At 38.7% G+C, this 21,455-nt stretch overlaps 1 protein-coding gene and 1 long non-coding RNA gene across 2 annotated transcripts; one reads left to right on the top strand and one right to left on the bottom strand.

Moving 5' to 3' along the window:
* The first annotated feature begins 3,286 nt into the window (after window positions 1-3,286).
* hspb1 (heat shock protein, alpha-crystallin-related, 1) lies at window positions 3,287-19,594 on the top strand. The gene is made up of 3 exons (XM_007255827.4): window positions 3,287-3,807; window positions 15,505-15,568; window positions 19,133-19,594. Exons 1-3 carry the CDS (start codon window positions 3,372-3,374, stop codon window positions 19,293-19,295), a joined length of 663 nt encoding a protein of 220 aa, XP_007255889.3. The 5' UTR covers window positions 3,287-3,371; the 3' UTR covers window positions 19,296-19,594.
* Window positions 19,595-19,919: 325 nt separating this feature from the next.
* On the bottom strand, window positions 19,920-20,490 carry LOC125782443 (uncharacterized). Its single transcript, XR_007425130.1, has 2 exons — window positions 20,278-20,490; window positions 19,920-20,087 (listed from the first exon to the last, which is right to left on the bottom strand). It is a non-coding gene; the product is annotated as an uncharacterized LOC125782443 (long non-coding RNA).
* Between the last annotated feature and the right edge of the window lie 965 nt (window positions 20,491-21,455).

Genomic DNA, 21,455 nt, shown 5'->3' on the forward strand with positions numbered 1-21,455 from the left:
GTGTTTGTGCAGTGTATAAAGTGTAATATAAAAGATTTACTTAGAGTTACTGGGATTATGTTTTTTTATTATGTTCAGTTCTGATTCAGCAGTGAGAGTAGCATGAGTGCATGGGAGTGTCCTTCAGCCTGCAGTTTAAATTTTCATCCACAGGGGGCGCTGCTGTTCTTATAGTGAGTTATTTTCTCAGGTTCTCTTGTGTGTCTGATATTGGAGAGAGTCTCTAGAACATTCTCCAGCCTTCAGGCCCAACGCTGCACATGTCCGCTCAGGTGTAAACCCATATGCTACTATTTTCAGCTGGATTTAGAGGACATGTTGAATCAGCTTGTGATGATGTCTTTATCAAATAGAGGCAGTGCTGTGGAATTTTACTGCTATTTACTTCTGTATGTAATAACAAATCAAGTGTACTTTTTACAGCTGATGGTGTCGCATGTCGCTGGTTCTTGAACCAGTTCCGTTTGGTCTTAAAAGAACCGTGGTGCTTTTTAGTAAACCCAGTTTCCACCAGTTTCAGTGGAACCCTTAAAACATCCCATCATACGCCATCATCAAAGGGTGTTACACAGCAGTGGTGCTTCTGTACAAACAGACACGCCCACACATGTCATCAGGGTTTGCGCTGAAGAACCTAATATTCTTCAGTTTCCGCTGCGAACAAACATTCTTGATTCCGAAACCTACCTTTGTTGATGGAAACGTGGCAAACCGGTTCAAAATTAGGTTCTCGAACCTGAATGGTACACACTAAGAAAAGTGAGTACAGATTTGCACTTAAAAGGGTACAAAACTTGTCGCTGGGGCTGTACCTTATATTGAGGTAAATAAAAGTACCTTTCAGTGAAAGTCCTTTTTTGTACCCATGGTTTTTGTGCCAGTAAAGATTATAAAGATTATAAACATTATCATCAACTAAATATGGCTCAAAAACTTGATGATCCAAAATGGTCTCGCTTTCAAATAAAAAATGTGCAATTAATATATATATTGTTTATTAGTGCAGTGATACAGAATACTGAATGTACCCTTTGGCTGGTTAAATGGTACAAATTTGTACTTATTTCTGTTAGAAATTACTTTGTACTTCAGAGGGAACAAATCTGACCCTGTAAAGACCGATATTGTACTTTTGAGGGTACAATTATGAAGAATGAGTACAAAAAAGTACCTATATCGTACCTCTTTTTTTAGAGTGTAGAAAATGGAAGAGACGTTGCGGGATGTTGCGGGAGTCTACTGCATGTTAATAGCGGCTCCCTGATGCCCACAGATCAGATAAAATCTCCCCGAATCTACAACGACCCACAAACGTGCACGCAGACAATTGCGTGTGAAATAAAGAGGGAGAGGAAGAGAAAGGCGCTCCCCTAGTGTGCATATTTATTATTTTCGGTGTTGGTGGACAAGAATGTATTACACAAAAAATGTTAGCAGATAAAACTATAAACTATTACTAGTTATAAATCAGGAGGGTGAACCGAACCCTTTAGTGGGCTTAATGTGAATTAAACAGACTGACACGCACACACACACGCACGCACGTGTGTGAACAGGAAAACACACCAATATCTGACCCTGTTAAAACAACAGTGTGTGTGAGGCAGTATCTTCATCACCAGTTTATCAGCTGTTTTCATAGGAAACAGAGGGTGTGTGTGGTGGGTGGAGTGTCACAGCTGTGTGAGTGTGTGTGTGTGAGTGTGTGTGTGTCCACCTCTCTGTTTTTCAGTCTGTTTCAGTATGTCTGTGTTTGAGTGTTAAGTGGTGGTGAGGTGGGTTCTGGTCTTTCTGAATGGACTCGTATCAGGCTGACATTCTTTTCACATTGCTTCATTCATAGATTCCTTTAGAGTTTTGTAATGCATGGGAGGAACTGTGTGTGTGTGTGTGTGTGTGTGTGTGTGTGTGTGTGTGAGAGAGAGAGAGAGAGAGAGAGAGAGAGAGAGAGAGAGAGAGATACTTGACAATATAAAAATAAACACTGTCATTTTTACACAAAATGTTTACTCACAAATAGATGAAACGTATTACCAATAGATGCTTAAATATACACACGTCACACATTAGTACATGTACATATGGGCCAAATTGTTATATATAGGTAGTTAAATTTAAAAGCAGTACCTATGGGACAGATAATTACAAATATATATTTAAATAAATACATTATATATAGGGTATATTAGAACATATGCATATATATACAATACATATGATATAGTATATCAGTACATATACTAAGATATAGACACTATATATACATTAGTGCATATAAGTACTTGAACATGTATACAATGGGAAATATGGGAAATAAATATATACACTACATATGGGACATATTAGTACATATAAATACTTAAATATATATATATATATATATATATATATATATATATATATATATATATATATATATTACATATGGGACATATTAGTATATATAGATACTTAAATAAATATATACACTACATATGGGACGTAGTACATATAGATACTTAAACAAATATATACATAACATATGGGACATATTAATACATATAAGTGTGTAAATAAATGTATACACTACAAATTGGGCATATTAATACATATAAGTTCTTAAATAAATATATACACTACATATGGAAAATATTATAACATATAAGTAAGTAAATAAATGTATACACTACCAATGGGACATATTAGTACATATAAATATTTAAACATATACATGGGACATATGGGACATATTAGTACATATAGAGTAAGTACTTAAATATATGTATACATATAGTACATATGAGACATATCAGTATATATTGGTATTTACGCATAAATGGGGCATATGGTCATACATGGTATGTTCAAATATGTTTAAGAACACACTTTGTAATGAATGTACTCATATTTTCTCTTTTAATTGCACCCATTGCTGACATTGCAGCAATACATATTAGCACATATTATTACATACATATAACTATATATATTTTTTAAGTGTGAGGTGAGTGTGTGAGTATGATCACAATGATCTACCAGTAGGAAGAGGAGCAACAGGTCTTTATTCAGCTGCTTGGCGCTGGATTCCATTCTCCTGCAGCGTCGGCCCTGAATAGAGCTTCTAGTCACTTCTATAAATATCTGGGTTGGGGAGGGAGGTGGGAGTGAGATGGGAGGTGGGAGGGGGGGTGAATGATGGGAAAGTTTGGGAGTGTGCTAGAGAGAGGCGGGTGGGGTGGGGTTGTGTACCCTCAGAGGGAGGAGTGGTCAGTTCCATGCTTATAAAAGCCCACCACGTCCAAACAAGTGGTACTTTCCAGAAGAAGAAGTTCCAGAGCACTTTACTCAAGAGCTCCAGCAACAGACAGACAGACGCAGAGACTCATCCAGCTATGGCCGAGAGACGCATCCCCTTCACCTTCCTGCGCAGCCCCTCCTGGGACCCCTTCCGGGACTGGCACCAGGGCAGCCGGCTGTTTGACCAGGCCTTCGGCATGCCAGCTTTCCCAGAGGAGCTGCCACTCTTTCCCAGCAGCCACTGGCCCGGGTACCTCCGCCCATCCATGGGAGCTGATATGGCCTCTCTGATGAGTCCCACCATGGCCAGTGGGATGACCAGTCAGGTGCCAACCTCACCTGTAGTTCCAGTTGCAACACCCATGATGCCTCACCCCGCGACCTACGCCCGCGCCCTGTCTCGCCAGCTTAGCACGGGCATGTCTGAGATCAAGCAGACCCCAGAGAGCTGGAAGGTCAGCCTGGACGTCAACCACTTCTCCCCAGAGGAGCTCACCGTCAAGACCAAGGACGGTGTGGTGGAGATCATAGGTAGGAGAAATTTTCTTCTTTTCTAAAAGTCCAAAAGTTGAAGTAATGTCAAAGAGAAATGTTTCAAATTAGCAGAGCACAAAAAGTAAGGAAAATTGTGTTTGGTAGATTTTGGTAGGTATTTCTATGTTGTTTCAATGCCTCATGGCAATAAATCTCATATCGTTGGAAAGAGGCACTATTTGGAAAATGCTAGAAAATGGGAGTAGTAAGTTGGGAGGGGCTCTGGGTGATGTATGGGTTTAGAGGCAGGGCAAGAAGGAGAGCTGATTATATGCTGAACAGTGAGCCTCTGATCACTGTGGTGAGACGCAGATGGTTGGACGTCATCAGCAGAGGGGCGGCAGTATTATTGATTGACTGATTTGCATATTGTGAGTGTCCTCATATCCAAACAAAGTACATGAAAACATCACCCACGCCTATACATAGCACAGTTGAACCTGAGAGGGTGCTGCAGAGGTGGAAATTACCACAATTAAAGCGTTTTTAAAGTTTAGGAAAGGTTTCTAAATATGTTTTTTAACTATGTCAAAGAAACACATTTCAGCTATTAATAAACAAATAAAAAATATGGTTTAGGCTTTAGTGGCTCTATAAATGGAGCCACATTTGTAAGGAAAATGCAGAGTATGTGCTGCTTAGGTTGCACACATGAAAAATTAACCAAATCTTCTCTGCCAATGACAAACAGCTTATTTTGTTGTTGCTATTGACACTTGTAGACCCTTGAGCTTTTGATTGCCACTTCTGCTCCAGTGGTCAGTAGGTGTCTACTAATATAATTGTCATCCTGCCACATTTAACTGATCTGGACAACTTCTAGTTGGTGTTCTGTAAGACTAAGCTGCTGCATCATGTGGAGTAAGCCCAGGTATCATCCTCTCCAAATTGAAGGCCAAGTTCCATATATTGGGGGAAGTAAAAGACCCAAGTCCCAAGAAGATCGTCAAACACCAAACGAGTCAATGGCAGAATAAGATGTTTGGCATTGGCAGAGAAGATTTGGCCATTTTTTTCATTGGCGCAACCTCAGCACATACTCATCTCTGCTGCTCATCCCACAAATGCATGTTCTTTACCAAATAAGTCTCCATTTAAAAGATAAATTAACAGGATTTCCAACAGTATGAGATTTAATGCCAACGAAGCACTGATACAGCAAACCAATACCATCTACCAAACACACATTTCCTTACGTTTTGGGCTACCATAAATTATGATAACCATAAATGTCATGCATGTGCTAGAAGGGTATAAATCCCATTATACAGCATTGAGCTGTGGAGCAGTGGAACTGTGTTCTCTGGAATGTGGATGAGGTCTCTCATGCTTACTAGTGTTCTTATCACTGAACTCAATCAAATCCTCACGGCAATGCTCTAAAATGTAGTGGAAAGCCATTTTCTGTGGACAGTAGAGAAAGTTACTCCAACAAAATCATAATAAACTCTTTTAATTACCTCGTTTTTGGAGGAAACAATGAAAAAGTAGGTTTCCCAACATTTTTCCATATATAGTGTATCTATATCAGTGTATAATGGGGTATTTATTAATGATAAAAGCATTTTCAGCCAGTACAGATTCTATATACTGTAGTATTGGAATAAAATGAGCTAATTAACTGGTAACAGGAGAGCAAATCTTTGATGCTACTGTGTTTAGAACGACAAACAAGAGGTTTTCTATCATAAAAAGCATTTAAATGATCATCAGGATGTTGTATGTTTCTATATAGAACCGTTAACTTGACTAAAGAACGCTCTTTTTAAAGTGTGTATTTTATTTTATGGTAGAAATATATACACCCTTCACTACTCAAGGCTTTTAGCCTTTTGTTTAGCTGCTTTATGTCAGGCAGCACTTCATCGAACTGTCACCCAAACATCATGACAACTGCCACTTGGCTGGTAGAAGCTTTTTCCATTCAGCTGCATGCCATTCACTGTAGTTTACCCACATTGGCAAATTAAAACGTGCCAGCTGTTGGCAAGTGAATACAATACATCACTTTTACATATTTGTTGTCTTTAATTGGCTTCTTAAAGCAGGAACTGTACTGATGTAAAATATTCTACTCATGCACAGAAACATTTGAATCAGCTCCATATATATAGTTGAATGATAATTCTTTTAATACCTGGTGACTTCCTGTGTTTTCAACAATCGTTTGCTAAAAAATCACCCCCTCTGCTTGCCATCGGTTACCCCTCATCACTCCTAGTGTGATGTTGATCAGCACAAGGCGTCTGAGAGCTGATGCGCTTTCCTCCGAGTGCACCGTGAAGCTACTCAGCAATGCTGCATTAACAGCAGTATGAAAAGAGGCGGAGTCTGACTTCAGATGTATAAGAGGAGGCATGTGCTGGTCTTCACCCTCCTGGTGTTATGGCATCACTAGTGATAGGGAGAGTACTAATGAGTGGGTTGGGTTTATAGAATATTATAGGTTTTTTATATTTTTATTATTTTATTACAAACAGAAAACAGCATTTTTACATTTTTTTTACATCACTGTAGATAATTTATGTCTGAAATGGTTAAATGGCAAAAAATAAAGGGAAAAAATGGGGGTGTTTTAAAAAGTAGAACACTGGTTCACTAGTAGTGCATATTATTTCATTTTGCCACTCTGACATAGATTGATTTTTTTTTTACAAAGAAATATACTTTATTAAAAGCATAATCTTTAAAGACAGTAAAGCTGCAGATTTCTGTTGTGATTAATTCAATATTTAGTATCATAAATTCATCTTCAGGACTTATTATCTAGTTACAAAAGTGAGTATTGGGAGTTATAGGAGAGAATGTGAGCAGTGTGAGGTAACTGATCAACCTCTCAGGGGCTCAACACCTAGATATGTATCAGACAGATGAGTCAGAGCAGCTGTTAACACAACAGGCGTTGCTCAGATGAGGCCTTTTGTGGGAGCTGTTTGGAACAGTGAGTTCTACAGCTCCCCAAATTCCTGAGATACAACTCAGCCTGTAAGAAAACTCACATCACTGCTCAGAGAGAGTGTGTCCCGTGACTTTTGTCATGCCATGTCCATTAAAGACGCTTCACTGCGCTCATCTGTAGGATATGCGTGTGAGGTCTCCTTCACTGAATGTGGGAGTTGTTTGTCTGTTCACATGGACAATTTTTGCCAGATGCAGTTGGTTATGATACGTGTTCAGCCTCACTTACAACAATTTATACAACAGTTAGTTCCGACCTCACAATCTGATTGGTTGAGAAGTGTTCTAGCCGTGATGATATTTCGTGATAACATCACAGCCTTCTCACACTAAACTTGTATCACTCCGCCGACGCGTTGCCGAGTAACGGCGTATACACACAGGACACCCGCAGCAGCGTTAGCTTAGCACAGACTAGCGCTCAGCCGCGGCACGCTCGCCCGCAGCTCCGGCTCGTCTTTCGTGGAAAAAAGGGAACGAAAATCGCTCGGTTAATACCGTCTTACAGCCAGAACGCTAACCAGCCAGGCTAGGCTAAGCTAAGTTAATGCTGAGCTAAAGCAAGCTACGCTAACCTAACCACAGTCCAGTCGGCTAGCTAAAACCAACACCACCCAGGAAAACAAGCAGAAATGCTAAAATTCGCGGCTTTCACCTGAAGACGACTCCACGCAGCAGGAGAGGAGAGTATTAGCGTTATTTCACGATCCTAACGTTTACCATCTTCACTTATTCCCAATTTTGCTTTCAAGCTAACCTTCGTGGTGTTAGTCTGCCTGAACCATACACTGTACATAGTTAAGTTTTTGGCGGAAGGCTCAGTCCATATTAAAGCATATTCAAACTGAATTTCTTAAAGTGCTTTGATTTATTTTCTTTATTTATTTAGTAAAAAAAGAAACTGTTGTATAAAAGCAATAGAAGACTCGAGGTCGTGTGTTATCACGAACAACATCACGGCTATGATGATGACCAAATCACAGCCGTGATGTTATTTCGCGATAACACACTCCCTCTCGTGTTCTATTGCTTAAGTAACACCTCACAACTTATACAGGTGTTCCCAAGCTGCCTCCCCCCCAAGGTGGGAACTACTGAAAGATGCTTGCTGAGCCGTCGTCGACTGATTGCTGACTAGTTGCAGACTCCTGGCAAATATTTGGCATGCTAGTTATCTGAATCAGTCGGCGACTGGGAGTCAGGAGCAGCGGCTACATACAGCCAATGGAATTAGGCAGAAAGAGAAAAACACACCTCCTGCATTACCATTTATGCAAAGTCTGACCAATTTCAGTCGCTCTGTTATATCATGAAATGACTGTTAAACTCTAGAGGGTGCCCATGAGTGAGTTTTAAAAAAATAAAAAACACAGAATTTAAGGGATTTCTAAACTTTGGACTAGTACTGTCAATCAGTTTACAGTTTACATGACTTTTGGCATGTCTCTGTATTTAACTAAGGTCTATTTAAAGCAATATTTTCTTTGGTATATTGTCTTTTCTCATTACTACCTCTTACGTAAAGCTCAAATTTGCATTGTTTACCCCTAAAACACAGCGCTGTAACCTCAGACACACCAAGACTTCCATCTGAGTCTGATATAAGAGCATGGAATGACTGTGAGGAAGGAAATTACAGGGTGGATAAAGCCCACGCTCCCCTCCCTCAAAGGTCTGGAATTACGTAACACCATTATCTCAACCACGCTGCTTTTCTTTTACAGCACAGCTGGGAGTTCACTCTGTAGATGCACAACGACACTGTACATGATTTAAGCACCAGAAAGAATAACATTGAATAGTCTGGACCCGAGTCTGAATTAAGATTATAGTGTTTGATACGTTATGTAGACTACAGTAGGTGTAGTCCAGTTTGATTTGGTTTCACTCTGCAGTAAATTGGGAGCGCTAAATAACTTTTCTACACCCTCTATGTCATCATCACCTACGTGGGTTGGGTCTCCCTGTATTCGAAGGTGTTGTGCCAAATTCTGCCTCCCTGACAGAATTCTACTCCCCTTCACGAAATAGATCCCCCTCATATTCCTTTTGTTTCTGTTTAGAAATAAGGGCTGATCTACAGTAGAGCTTAGATCGGGCCCAAAAAATTCAGCCTGACCCAGTCCAAGCCCGAATAACCCGCCCCTTAAAATGTCATTATGAGTCCGAGCCCGATTTAAACCCATTAGCATTAGCATTAAAAAACAGACACCTACATCACACACCATTTTCTTGATCCCAACCTGACTCAACCCAAGGAAAGTGATGGGAAATCTTGGCCAGAGTTCAGGTCGGGCATCAGGTCGGGCTTGGGCAGAGAATCTAAACCCTAATCTACAGTTACAGTAGATACAGGAATCACCAGCGTAATCTTTTGTTCTCATTTCAGCTGCATGATTTGTATTATTAAGGAGAAAGGGTGATAGATTTTGGCACAACAACAGTCCTTTTTCTTCTTCTGTTGTTTAATTGGGAAAGATAGCCTGGCTAAACTGCCTTGTTATTGGTCTAAAAATCCAAACCAGAGTTTTCACACTTAAAACAAATAGTACCATAGTTCAATAGATTTGGACCATAGCCACCTCCACTGGAAAGCCCAAATCCCTTTAACACTTGGTATTTTGGTTTGGACCAAACTAAACAAGATTTGGACCAATTTTTTTTTTCAAAATTGAGCTTTGTTTTGGCTGAATTGGTGTTTTTTTTTGCTCCTGAGCTTCCCCTAGACATGGCGACAGTATTGTCATGTAGGTGTTTTGCCAAATTCTGCCTATTTGCCAAAATTGAATCCTCCTTTATACAGGAACAACCAGCAGAATCTGTTGTACTCATACTGCTGCCGAATTCCAGCACAACACAGATTCTTTTTGTCTTCTTCTATTGTTTACTGGGGGACAATAACCTGTCTCAGCTTCAGGTAATTGATCTGAAAGTCTAAATTCTTGGACCAAACCATGGTTCCACTTATCTGGATCGAGACCCTTTGGTCTGGGCTGTGGTTTGTGTCCCGTTTCACACTATGAATGAACACGTGGAGTTTTATGTGCTTAACAAAAAAAGGTGAAAAAAAAGTTTTATATTCTACTTTCTTCAAAATAGCCCCCCTTTGCTCTGATTACTGCTTTGCACACTCTTGGCATCATTCTCTCAATGAGCTTCAAGAGGTGGTCACCTGAAATGGTTATCCAACAGTCTTGAAGAAAGGAGTTCCCAGAGGTGTTTATTAGCACTTGTTGCTCCTTTGCCTTCTTCACTCTGTGCTCCAGCTCACCTCAAACCATATGGATTTGGTTCAGGTCCGGTGACTGTGGAGTACAGCTCATTTTTTGTTAAGTAAACATAAAACTCCACATGTGTTCATTCATAGTTTTAATGCCTTCAGTGAGAATCTACAAAGTAAATAGTCATAAAAAATAAAGAAAACACATTGAATGTGAAGGTGTGTCCAAACTTTTGGCCTGTACTGTATCCTGTTTTTGGTCCAGACCAAACAAGGTAAATGTGAAAGCACCCTAAATGTGCCAGGACCATTACAGTCTCCCTGTGTGATATAATTAAATATAAAAATAGTCATGATCATGACTCCACATGCCATGCGTGTCCCTGTGATGACCCTTGGACTGAAGGTTTGATGAGACACCTCTGCTGCTCTCTTAAGCCTTTTGGGTGGTTATCAGAGTCGTAGTCAAAACAGACGGCCATGCTGCCATAGCACTGGGGTGCCAACTGGGTTTTAAGGTGAAAGATAGAGCCAGTGTTGGGAAGGTTACTTTTAAAATGTAATCCCTTACAGACAGTGTTGGGAAGTAACGGATTACATGTAACGGCGTTACGTAATCAGATTACAAATTATAAGTAACTGTAATCCGTTACAGTTACTGCTTCAGTAAGTGGTAATCAGATTACAGTTACTCTGCTAAAATAAATGGATTACATTGCGGTACTTTTCTATTTTTGGTCTTCCAATCCAACACTGACAAAACGCAATCACATTCACATAAATCACAACATCAGAATATTCTGTGATTCACAACCTCCTGCTCAGAATGTTTTCACTGCAGAAGCGCCCCCTAGCCCGTCGGCGGGCCCGTTCTGACTATGTAAAGTTGAATGCTTATAAGCGTCAAATATTCTAAACACACCGACCAAATAACCGACTCATATTCTTTAGTACTAATTTAACTACCTGCATGCAAATTTACAACCATCTACATGAAACCAGTCGCCAGAAATCGCCAACTGAAAACAGCCTGTTTTTTCACATTGTTTACATGGGGAACACGCCTCCCCAACAAAATAGCCTTATAAAATATTATTAGTATGTAAAATAACATCATACTACATTATAGAAAATTCACTTACTATCACAGCATCCACAATACAGCACTGAACCGCAGATAAAATATCCATAAAGTCCTTTATTCGCCTGCTTACTTCTCCTCACAAACATGCGTTTATTTTCAGCGGTCCACAAACCACTATTTTTCTTGAGTGATCGTCTTTTGAACCAATAACGTGAGCGCTGGATCAATCCAATCCAATCAAATCAGGTCGTAGCCTTTCTCCAGCGTCACAAAAGTGATTGACACCTATTTCAACCAATAGTCCACCCTTAGACGAAAACATTGGTACGTAATTTGCCCTGATTGGTCTCCTAATGGCTGGGGGAGGGGCATGCCTAACCGCTGTCACCAAATTCCCTCTGCTAAACATAAGTGCGCCCACAGCGCGCATACGTGTGATTTTGTTTGTCATTTCATCAAAAAGTATTAATATTACTCTGAAATAGACTTACATTCATTTATTTTATCACAAACAAACAAAAAAATTACAAACTCTGGCTGTATAGAGACAGATTTACTGGAGAGGTTTTGAACACTTTGGAGACGCCTGGTGGACACCTAATATAATGCAGTGTAACTCTTCAATGCATTGTGATATAAATTACAAATTTTGTAATTTGTTTGTCAAGACCCTACTGAATCAGGAAATGTAGAGAATGATTGACTATTCATCACCAACATCCATACACACATTGTAAACTCTAAATATAACAGGCGCTTTTTTTTTAACATTTTCTTCTGCGTTTGATGTTCTCAAATGGAACTTAAATAATGGAAATTAAAGTGTTGAAGTGAATTATTGTTTACTGTTTATGATTACACTGCATTTGACATTTAATAATAAAACATTCAAATTATATTTTGTTTGCATTTGTGAGTTCTTAGAAAAGGAACAGATTGTAATCGCATTAAATCCTATTGGACCGAACTGTATCGTATAAAGACATAATTTGAGGTATCGTACATTATCGTATCGCTGACTAAAATAATCGTATTGTATCGTGTCGTAATGAATCTTGTGATTTACACCCCTAGATAATCCTGGCAAAAAATCCACCTGCAGAAAGTGGCAAACCTGCAAATAGATAGCTTACAGTTGTTGTTACATTGTTTGGTTTTTAATGATTTTATCATCAATTTATAGAAGTGTTTTATAAAATTGTTTGATTAAATGGTTTCATAAGTATTTTTATAGGGTGATTGAAAAGGCTGTTTTATTTGTTTATCTATTTGTTAACTGGAAGGAAAAATAAAAGAATAATATGCAATATGTGGTTGCTACATTCATTCAGGCTTAAAAAAACGACAATATTGTAAGTAATCCAAAGTAATCAGATTACGTTACTCACTTGAAGTAATGTAACTGATTACGTTACAAATTACATTTTGAGTGATGTAATCAGTAATCTGTAAGGGATTACATTTTAAAAGTAACCTTCCCAACACTGCTTACAGATTACTGATTACATCACTCAAAATGTAATTTGTAACGTAATCAGTTACATTACTTCAAGTGAGTAACGTAATCTGATTACTTTGGATTACTTTTTCGTTTTTTTAAGCCTGAATGAATGTAGCAACCACATATTGCATATTATTATTTTATTTTTCTTTCCAGTTAACAAATAGATAAACAAATAAAACAGCCTTTTCAATCACTCTATAAAAATACTTATGAAACCATTTCATCAAACAATTTTATAAAATACTTCTATAAATTGATAATAAAACAATTTAAAACCAAACAATGTAACAACAACTGTAAGCTATCTACTTGCAGGTTTGCCACCAGTGTTAATTTTGACTACAAATTTTGATTTAGTCTTAGTCATAGTCTTGTGACGAAAATAGCATTTAGTTTTAGTCACAATTTAGTAATTTAGTCGACTTAGTTTTAGTCAACTTAATGTCATAAGAATATAGTCTACTAAAATTACAGTAAATTTATTCGACAAAAATGTAAAGGGTGTAAATGTAAATGCTTTTTCATCAGTTCCCTTGAATTATTAACTATACACTTATACGAAATGAAACGTTTAATAACCACTTGAGTAATATTGTTAATGTTTAATGTGAAATATATTTATATATGATTTAATGTATATTATTATATTATTGTAGGTGTGTGACTATACATATTTTACATTTAAAAATTTGTTTTAGAAATCAGGTCATAAAACATCTGAATAGTTAAATTATAGTTTAAACAGAGCTGTAGATGCAAAAACAGCTTTTAAATGATCTAGTTTTATCTCCAGCACTAACCCAGCACATCTACTGGAGCTACAGTCTATAAATGAGATCAAAAACACACCTTCACACACTGTGCTGTAGAGATGCTCTCAGGATGTACTGAGAGACTTCATGAGTTAAAGTGAGAAACTTATGAGAAAGTGCTGTAAGAAACTTTACACAGACTTTTGGGTTCATAGATTCACTTATTTTATTGTTTTATTTTGGATATATTATTGAGTTCCTTTCTGAGCTGTTCCTGCTTTAACACTAGCTATATCTTTCCCACTGTGAGACTAAACAGATGATCTGATCTTAATGAGTGAGTTCTGTATCAGTTCTGTGTTTTAGTGCACTGCCGAGTTAAACACATCAGCTCATGAAATAACATCAGTATTAAAACGCGGATCTCTGCATGGAGATCTGTGTGACTCTGGTCTGCAGAAGCTGAAAGATTAGTGGTGTTTTTACTGGAGATGGAGTCGCTCCACGCGGTTTACACGTTATCTTGTTTTTCGCGACGTCAAAGGAGAAATATATCGCCTCTCCCCTCTCCCTCTCTCTCTCTCCCTGCTGAACTCTGCCGAGTTAACTTCCAGTCGAGCTCCGTAACGACAGGTTAATTCCCGGGTTTGTAACTGAGCGCGCGGCCCTACTGCACCTGTCGCTACTCCACCTTCGCTAAAGTAGCAGTGATTGGATCTCTTCCTAACTGGTCCCTTCCTTTCAGAACTAACTCAGTTCTGATTGGATTTCGTCCCTGCCAAACATTTTCGTCTCGTTTTTATTCGTCTACGAAAATGTCAGTTAATTTCGTCTCGTTGTGTGTGCGGAGCCGCTGTCTGCCCCTCCTCCCGTCTCGCTGCCTGCACGCACACAGACACCGCTGCACACACAAATAGGGAGGAGTGATTGCGTTTTGTCAGTATTGGATTGGAAGACCAAAAATAGGAAAGTACCGCAATGTAATCCATTTATTTTAGCAGAGTAACTGTAATCTGATTACCACTTACTGAAGCAGTAACTGTAACGGATTACAGTTACTCATAAATTGTAATCTGATTACGTAACGCCGTTACATGTAATCCATTACTTCCCAACACTGGATAGAGCAGGCATTGGGAAAGAGTCCTAATTTTCCCTCGCTATACACTAAAAAAGAGTTGGGACACCAGCTCTCAGGAGTATTTTTAGAATTAAAGGGTTTTAAAAGAGTATAAACTGCTTTTGTTGGAGAAACCTCTCTACTGTACAGCCAGGAAAGGTGTTTTACCATGTGTTGGAGCATTGCTGTGAGGATTTGATAGCATTTAGCAATAAGAATGTTGCAAAGTGTGTCACCACCCTACCTCATTCCCAACTCTCAGGGGCTTTATACCCCTCTAGCACACAACTGGATTTAGACATGGTGCCATAAAGTTTATGCTTAGTGTCTATTTAAGTGTCCTATACTATTGGCAGTACTTCTCCACAGGCTCTAGACAAGCTGTTTGTGTGCAGTTGCATATCTGTCACAGTAATGAATAAGTGCAGCCTAAAGTAGCTGAATGCATTTGTTAGAAGGAGTGTTCAAAAAATGAATAAAACATACACCTCTAAAAATAATGAGTTTCTTTGAATTTACCAAAATGAATGATCACAAGCCATCAAACTAAGCTGAACTGCTTGAATTTTTGCACCAGGAGAGGCATAAAGTTATCCAAAAGCAGTGTGTAAGACTGGTGGAGGAGAACATGCCAAGATGCATAAAAACTATGATTAAAAAACAGTTGTTGTTTTTTTGTGAATAAATGCTCTAAATGACAATATTTTTATTTGGACTTTGGGAGAAACATTGTCTGTAGTTTATAGAATAAAACAACAATGTTTATTTTACTGAAACATATACATATAAATAGCAAAATCAGAGAAACTGATTCAGAAACTGAAGTGGTCTCTTAATTTGTTCCAGAGCTGAATAAAATCTGGTGTTCACATTTCTAGGCTGTTTTTGTTCTTGCCTGTCTTATGTTCCTTAAAGGATTATTTCAGAGCTTCTCTCTAATATTACAGTGACCAGTGCAATCTATCACAGAGTTACTGCTTACCTCATCATTCTCTCATCCAAAAGTGAGATGAATGTGTGAAAAGGCCAAAACTAACCTGTTTGTGATTTTTACAGGCAAACACGAGGAGAGGAGGGACGAGCACGGCTACATTTCCAGATCCTTCACCAGAAAGTACACGTAAGTACATCAGCTACACAAATATTACCAGTAACAGTGAACTGAGCGTCTATACAAAAAGTGTCGTAAATTTACAGCCTACAAATTTCACAGTATTTTTATTGTTAAATATACTTAATTAATATGTGTGAACATTTGCTTTGTAGATAACGATTACATTTTGGACAAAGTGGATGTATTTCCCAATATCAGTCCCAAAATGTGTTTTTGCCTATTCTTGCACATAAAAGGTGCCAAAACAATCTATGACTGGATGATTGGCATTTATAGACACCCTGCACCAGGCACATCATGATGCTCATTGCTATCTTACACCTCACCAACAGCCTGTATTTACACCATCTGCCTGCGTCATTTAAATAGCAATGGCGTTTGTGTATTTATCTAGGCTGATTGGCTTGGTGGTCTCAAAAATAAGTGTATTTAGGTAAATTTCTGGTGTATTACTATCTTGGCAATGAAAAACACAAGTGCACCACTGACTAAAAACAATGTAGACAGGTGTCAACAGTCAGGCGTTCAGGCACATCCCAAACCCGTATACACCCCATAATCTGTGCCTGTTGGAAGCTATGCAGACTTTCAACAACATCAACAATAAACAGAACGAACAAACGAAAACAAGCAGGCCAGTTTACCATGCTGAGAAGCGTTGGATACGTCCAGGTAGCTGCACCCCTGAAATGGCAATCCACCAAATTTCAAAATGCACCTGGTTCTTAAAGGGAATGGCAAGCGACAGACATACAGCCAATCGAGCCATACAAGGTGTATTTTTCCCGCTGTTACAATAGCAAAAGCTTACTGACATGCCCTAAATCAAGCTGGTTAAAAATAAGTAAGTTAGTATTGTTGTATAATGGAACCAATACAATTATAAACTGGGCCAGCCTTCCAAGCCTTCTAACCTTCCAATGAAGCTGAAGCCATCTATGGTCAGGAGATATCACAAAATTCTAAACATTAGAAGGATAATTTGTAGATAATTTGGTGTAGTGCTTTACCCGCTGCAGTTTCTTAGCCACCATGACTTCAGTCCAATCAAATATTTGCTGTGTCTTTTGATTTCTTGGCCTGGGACTAAGTCCCACAGCCTGGCTGGCAGCTAAGCCTCTACTCACTGTGGCAGAACATTCCAGAAGCCCTGTCTGTCTTGTCTCCATCTCCTCTCCACCAACACACAGCTCTGCTCTCTACTCTCTCTCTTATCTGAGGCCCAGGCCTGTGAATCTCCCTCTCTCTCATTCTCTCTCTCTCTCTCTCTTTCACTTTATAATTCCTCTTTTACTCAAACACACCCATCCCTGTGCTGCACTGCATGTATGCAGCTTTGTCGCCACCAAGAGGAAGCCCTGCCTGGCCCTCGCGATCTTGTGTTTATTCCAGAGCCCTGTAGCCTGGACTCGATTTCATTTAATCTGAGGCTACAGTGCTATTATACAAGGCCGTCGCTACCATTATTATTTTCTAATCAAATTACTCAAGCCTGAAGCTGCTTCAACAATCCAGCCAGTGAAATGAGGCTCCAGCAGCATTACTGCAGAGATCAGGCCATTAGAGATCAGCACTATGGCCTATTAGACAGATGAGATCAATACCATCTCCTCAGGCTCGATATTGCCTCCTGCAGCGCTCCTCACGCCCAGCCTCCAACGCTGCCTCCTCACTTCACCTGATTCAGCTCACCAAGCGTTTCACACTCAGCTCATCACTTTCATTTACTGACAGTTGCTTTGGGTTTCATTTGGCTTCCTCTCTATATATACACAATATGAATCATGCAAATACTAGTAGAGTGTCCAAATGTTTATGCAAACCCCTTCTAATAAATGCATCCAGCTTATTTTGTTTCCTGTAGAAAAAAATTGTATTGCCAATAGAATAGGATTCTCCGGAGCATAAAAACTAGCCAAGTATAGGCTTGAGGAGAAGTATATTAACTTTGTACAGAATAGAGCTGTGGAGCAGTGGAGCTGTGTTCTCTGGGATGAGAATGATAGTAGAATGATTGGGATGATAGGATAGAGATAGCCATACTAACCCTTTGTTGAGAAATGCTCCTAAATCTAGTAGAAACTCTTCAAACTCTATAAAGTACGAACTCTTGAACTTAAAAGAAACAATGAATAGGTAGATTTCACAGTATTTTTGGCCATAAGTACAAAAAAACACTAGCACAGCTATGCTAAAGGGAGTTTACACAGAAAAAAAAATACTTTTGACCAACTTAATAAGAAAAACACTCTAATTTGTTACACCAAAATATATTTAAAATCAATCAAAATCAATCAACATTATTTAACCCAAGCACCAAAAATGACTTTAAAACAAAGAAATAAATGATTTATAATAAACCACTCATTTTGCCACAGTTAGATCCGACCCCGCAATGTAATGAGTGACATTATCAGCTGGTAATGCACTGTAACTGAAGCTCTCTGTGTATTATGTATTACCCCACATACAGGTAACTTAGCAATGATGCAGCACTTACAAACCAAACAGTGCAGCGACAAACAGAGCAGAGCAGAGTTTTTATAACCAAACAGATCGTATTTTCTCACCCCATTTAACTTAAAATATTTTAATAAACAGTAAACTTTATTTACTTGATGCAGCATAGATTTGGCAGTTTGGTCAACTTTGATACTGCTTGATAATTAACTGAACTAAACAAATGTAGCTTACACAATGCATATGCAAAATATGTAGTTGGACCAACTTAATATAATAATAATATTTTATTGACTCAACTTATTTTCTTTAATTGGACCAAAATTCCAGGGTTGTCAGCAGAACTTAAATTATGCATCTCACAGAACATAAATTAGACCTGAAACCAAAAAGAAAAATAGGTGCAATGAGCCACTAGAAATTAGTAAAAATTGATGATAATTAAAGTGTTTTACAGCGTAGGCCTACATTAAAATTAGTAACAGCATCACTAATGTTGGATATACACTGTATGACCAGTTTTGGAACTAGTTTTTAATTCTTCTTTAATTTTACAACATAAAACATCACATAAAATAAAAAAAAATATATAAAAATGTACCCTATAAAAAAGCAGATTTTTTTTTGGAAAATCAGGTAATTCATAACAGGTAATGTCCTAACAAAAAAAATAATGCTGCTGGGAACTTGGTCTTTGGTCCACCCATTCCTGAGACATGTGGGCGCCTGATTTACACACACAAACACTAATATCAGGTAAATTACACCCATAAAATATGTTAAATCGCCTGAACACAAGCCTCTTGAAAAAAACACACGGGAGGAGGGTATCAAATATAACATTAAAGACACCAATGAACGTCCTGAAGCTCCCCAAAGTCACATGCAAACTCCAAAAATCACCCAGCGTTAGTGTTCTAGAATTAATAGGAGAATTAATAATTGATGCATGTTCCTCCTCCCAAAGTTGTATTATTATACATATATAACACCATATAGAATCCTTCCCTCCCAAAGTTACCAGGAAAAAGCAGCTAAATCACACACTGACCCAAAGTAACACCACCTCCAGCAGCTCATCCTCCTCCTCCTGTTCATTGTGTTCTCCAGATTGCCCCCTGGTGCTGACGTAGAGAAGGTCACCTCCTCCCTGTCCCCTGAGGGAGTCCTCACTGTGGAGGCGCCACTGCCCAAGCCTGCCATCCAGTCCTCAGAGATCAACATCCCTGTGAACACCAGCGCCATCGCCAAGAAACCCGGAGACGCCAAGTGATGGACAGAAAAAAGGAGGAGGAGGAATGATGTGTGGAGTTTCACTTTTACACGGATGAGACCTGCACACGCACACTATTGGACACTGTAATACTACATTACTACAAAACGGACTATAATGTGTGTTTCAATCTATTTGTATTCTACTGCAACTGTGTTAAAATATTGTAAAATATTGAATTAAATGAAAAAAATGTTAAACATGAGTTAAAACACGATTATTGTAACTGTCAAACAACAAAACATTGTATTTTCAAACAGATCAAATAAAAAGATTAAAAGAATAAAAGCTTTTTGAACTTTGCATGGAACTCTTTGTACAATGTTCTGTCCCATGATATTTTGCAGCATATCTATTGGTCCATTCATCATCCAATTTAGATACAATGTAAAAAATAACTGTCAGATTCACATGATAACACCTCACATATTGTTACCATTGTATTTACCATAATCTTAATGATGTGGCAAAACTACCCAGAGCATATTAACATGGTGCATAGTGTGTGTGTGTGTGTGTATGTTTATCTCTGCTCCTTGAACCGAATCTGGCTATGTTCACACATCTGCATCACTGCCATATGTTGGTTCTGAGCTAATTACATACTTCATTTAAATAATGGAGCACACACACACACACAATCACACACACACAATCACACACACACACACACACACACACACACACAATCACACACACACACACACACACACACACACACACACGCACACACCATTTGCAATCAGTAATGCACTTAGTATTGCACTGGGGTCTTGTTCTCTCTCTCTCTACCTCTCTTTCTCTCTCTTCCTCCCTCTCCCTCTCTCTCTCTCTCCTTCTCTCTCTTGTCCTCTCTCTCTCTTTCTCTCCCTCTATATCTCTTTTTTTTTGTCTCTACCTCTCTATCTCTCTTCTATCCTCTCTTTACCTCTCTATCTCTCTCTCCCTCTGTCTCTTTCTCTCTTGTCCTCTCTCTCTCTACCTCTCTTTCTCTCTCTTCCTCCCTCTCCCTCTCTCTCTCTCTCTCTCTCTCTCCTTCTCTCTCTTGTCCTCTCTCTCTCTTTCTCTCCCTCTATATCTCTTTTGTTTTGTCTCTACCTCTCTATCTCTCTTCTATCCTCTCTTTACCTCTCTATCTCTCTCTCCCTCTGTCTCTTTCTCTCTTGTCCTCTCTCTCTCTACCTCTATCTCTCTTTCATCCTCTCTCTCTCCTTCTCTCTTTCTCATTTTCTCTTTTCCTGTGCCTCTTTCTCACTTTAAACAACTCTCTCTCTCCCTGTCTATCTATTTTTTGTCTTCTCTTTCTACCTCTCTATCTCCTTTTTGTTTTGTTTCTACCTCTCTTTCTCGCTTTCATCCTCTCTCTACCTCTACATCTCTCTCTCTCTCCCTCTCTGTCCCTTTCTCTCTTGTCCCCTCTCTTTCTTGTCCTCTCCCTCTACCTCTCTATCTCTCTGTCTTCCTTTCTATCTCTTGTTTTCTCTCTTCCTGTGCCTCTTTCTCACTTTGAACATCTCTCTCCCTCTCTCCTGTTGTGCCATTCTCTCTCTCTCTCTCTCTCTCTCTCTCTCTCTTTCTCACTCTCTCCCTTATAAAGGCTCTGTTCCCTCTAAACTCCTGACAGTCACACAAACATCTCTTAGATCTGTCCTTAATCACACGTACTGTCACTTATATGAGGTGCTATAAGGCATGTTAGTGTTTATACAGTATAATGGAGCTGCTGTATGAGGTATTATAGAAGCCCTGTTGGATTTGGTTATGATCAGTTGCTTCATCATCCTGATGTTAGAGCCTAAGTCCTTTTTGGCTTTCAAAAGTTTGTAGATTAGACAGCTTTTACTAGCTTTTGATTCCAGCTTTTGTGAGAACTCTTTAAGCGCTTTAATACACTTTGCTATTTTAAGTACGAATTCTGTGATTTTCTGGACTCACATTCAGAGCTGAACACAATCTAGCATAGGTTTAAATGCAAAACATCTTGAAAGTTTTCCAAAGTGCACTTCATGTAGTAAGTATACTTATGCTAATATACTAGTAGTATCCTTGTGAGAGTACTGTCTGTGTCAATACTTCTTGGGACTCAATTGGCCCATTTTTATTTAATAAAAGTACACTTAAACTATTCTTTGGGTATAAAGTTATTAAAAAAATTGAGAA

The sequence above is a fragment of the Astyanax mexicanus genome, chromosome 1 (genome assembly GCF_023375975.1).
Source record: "Astyanax mexicanus isolate ESR-SI-001 chromosome 1, AstMex3_surface, whole genome shotgun sequence".
In the NCBI taxonomy this organism is placed as follows: Eukaryota; Metazoa; Chordata; class Actinopteri; order Characiformes; family Acestrorhamphidae; genus Astyanax; species Astyanax mexicanus.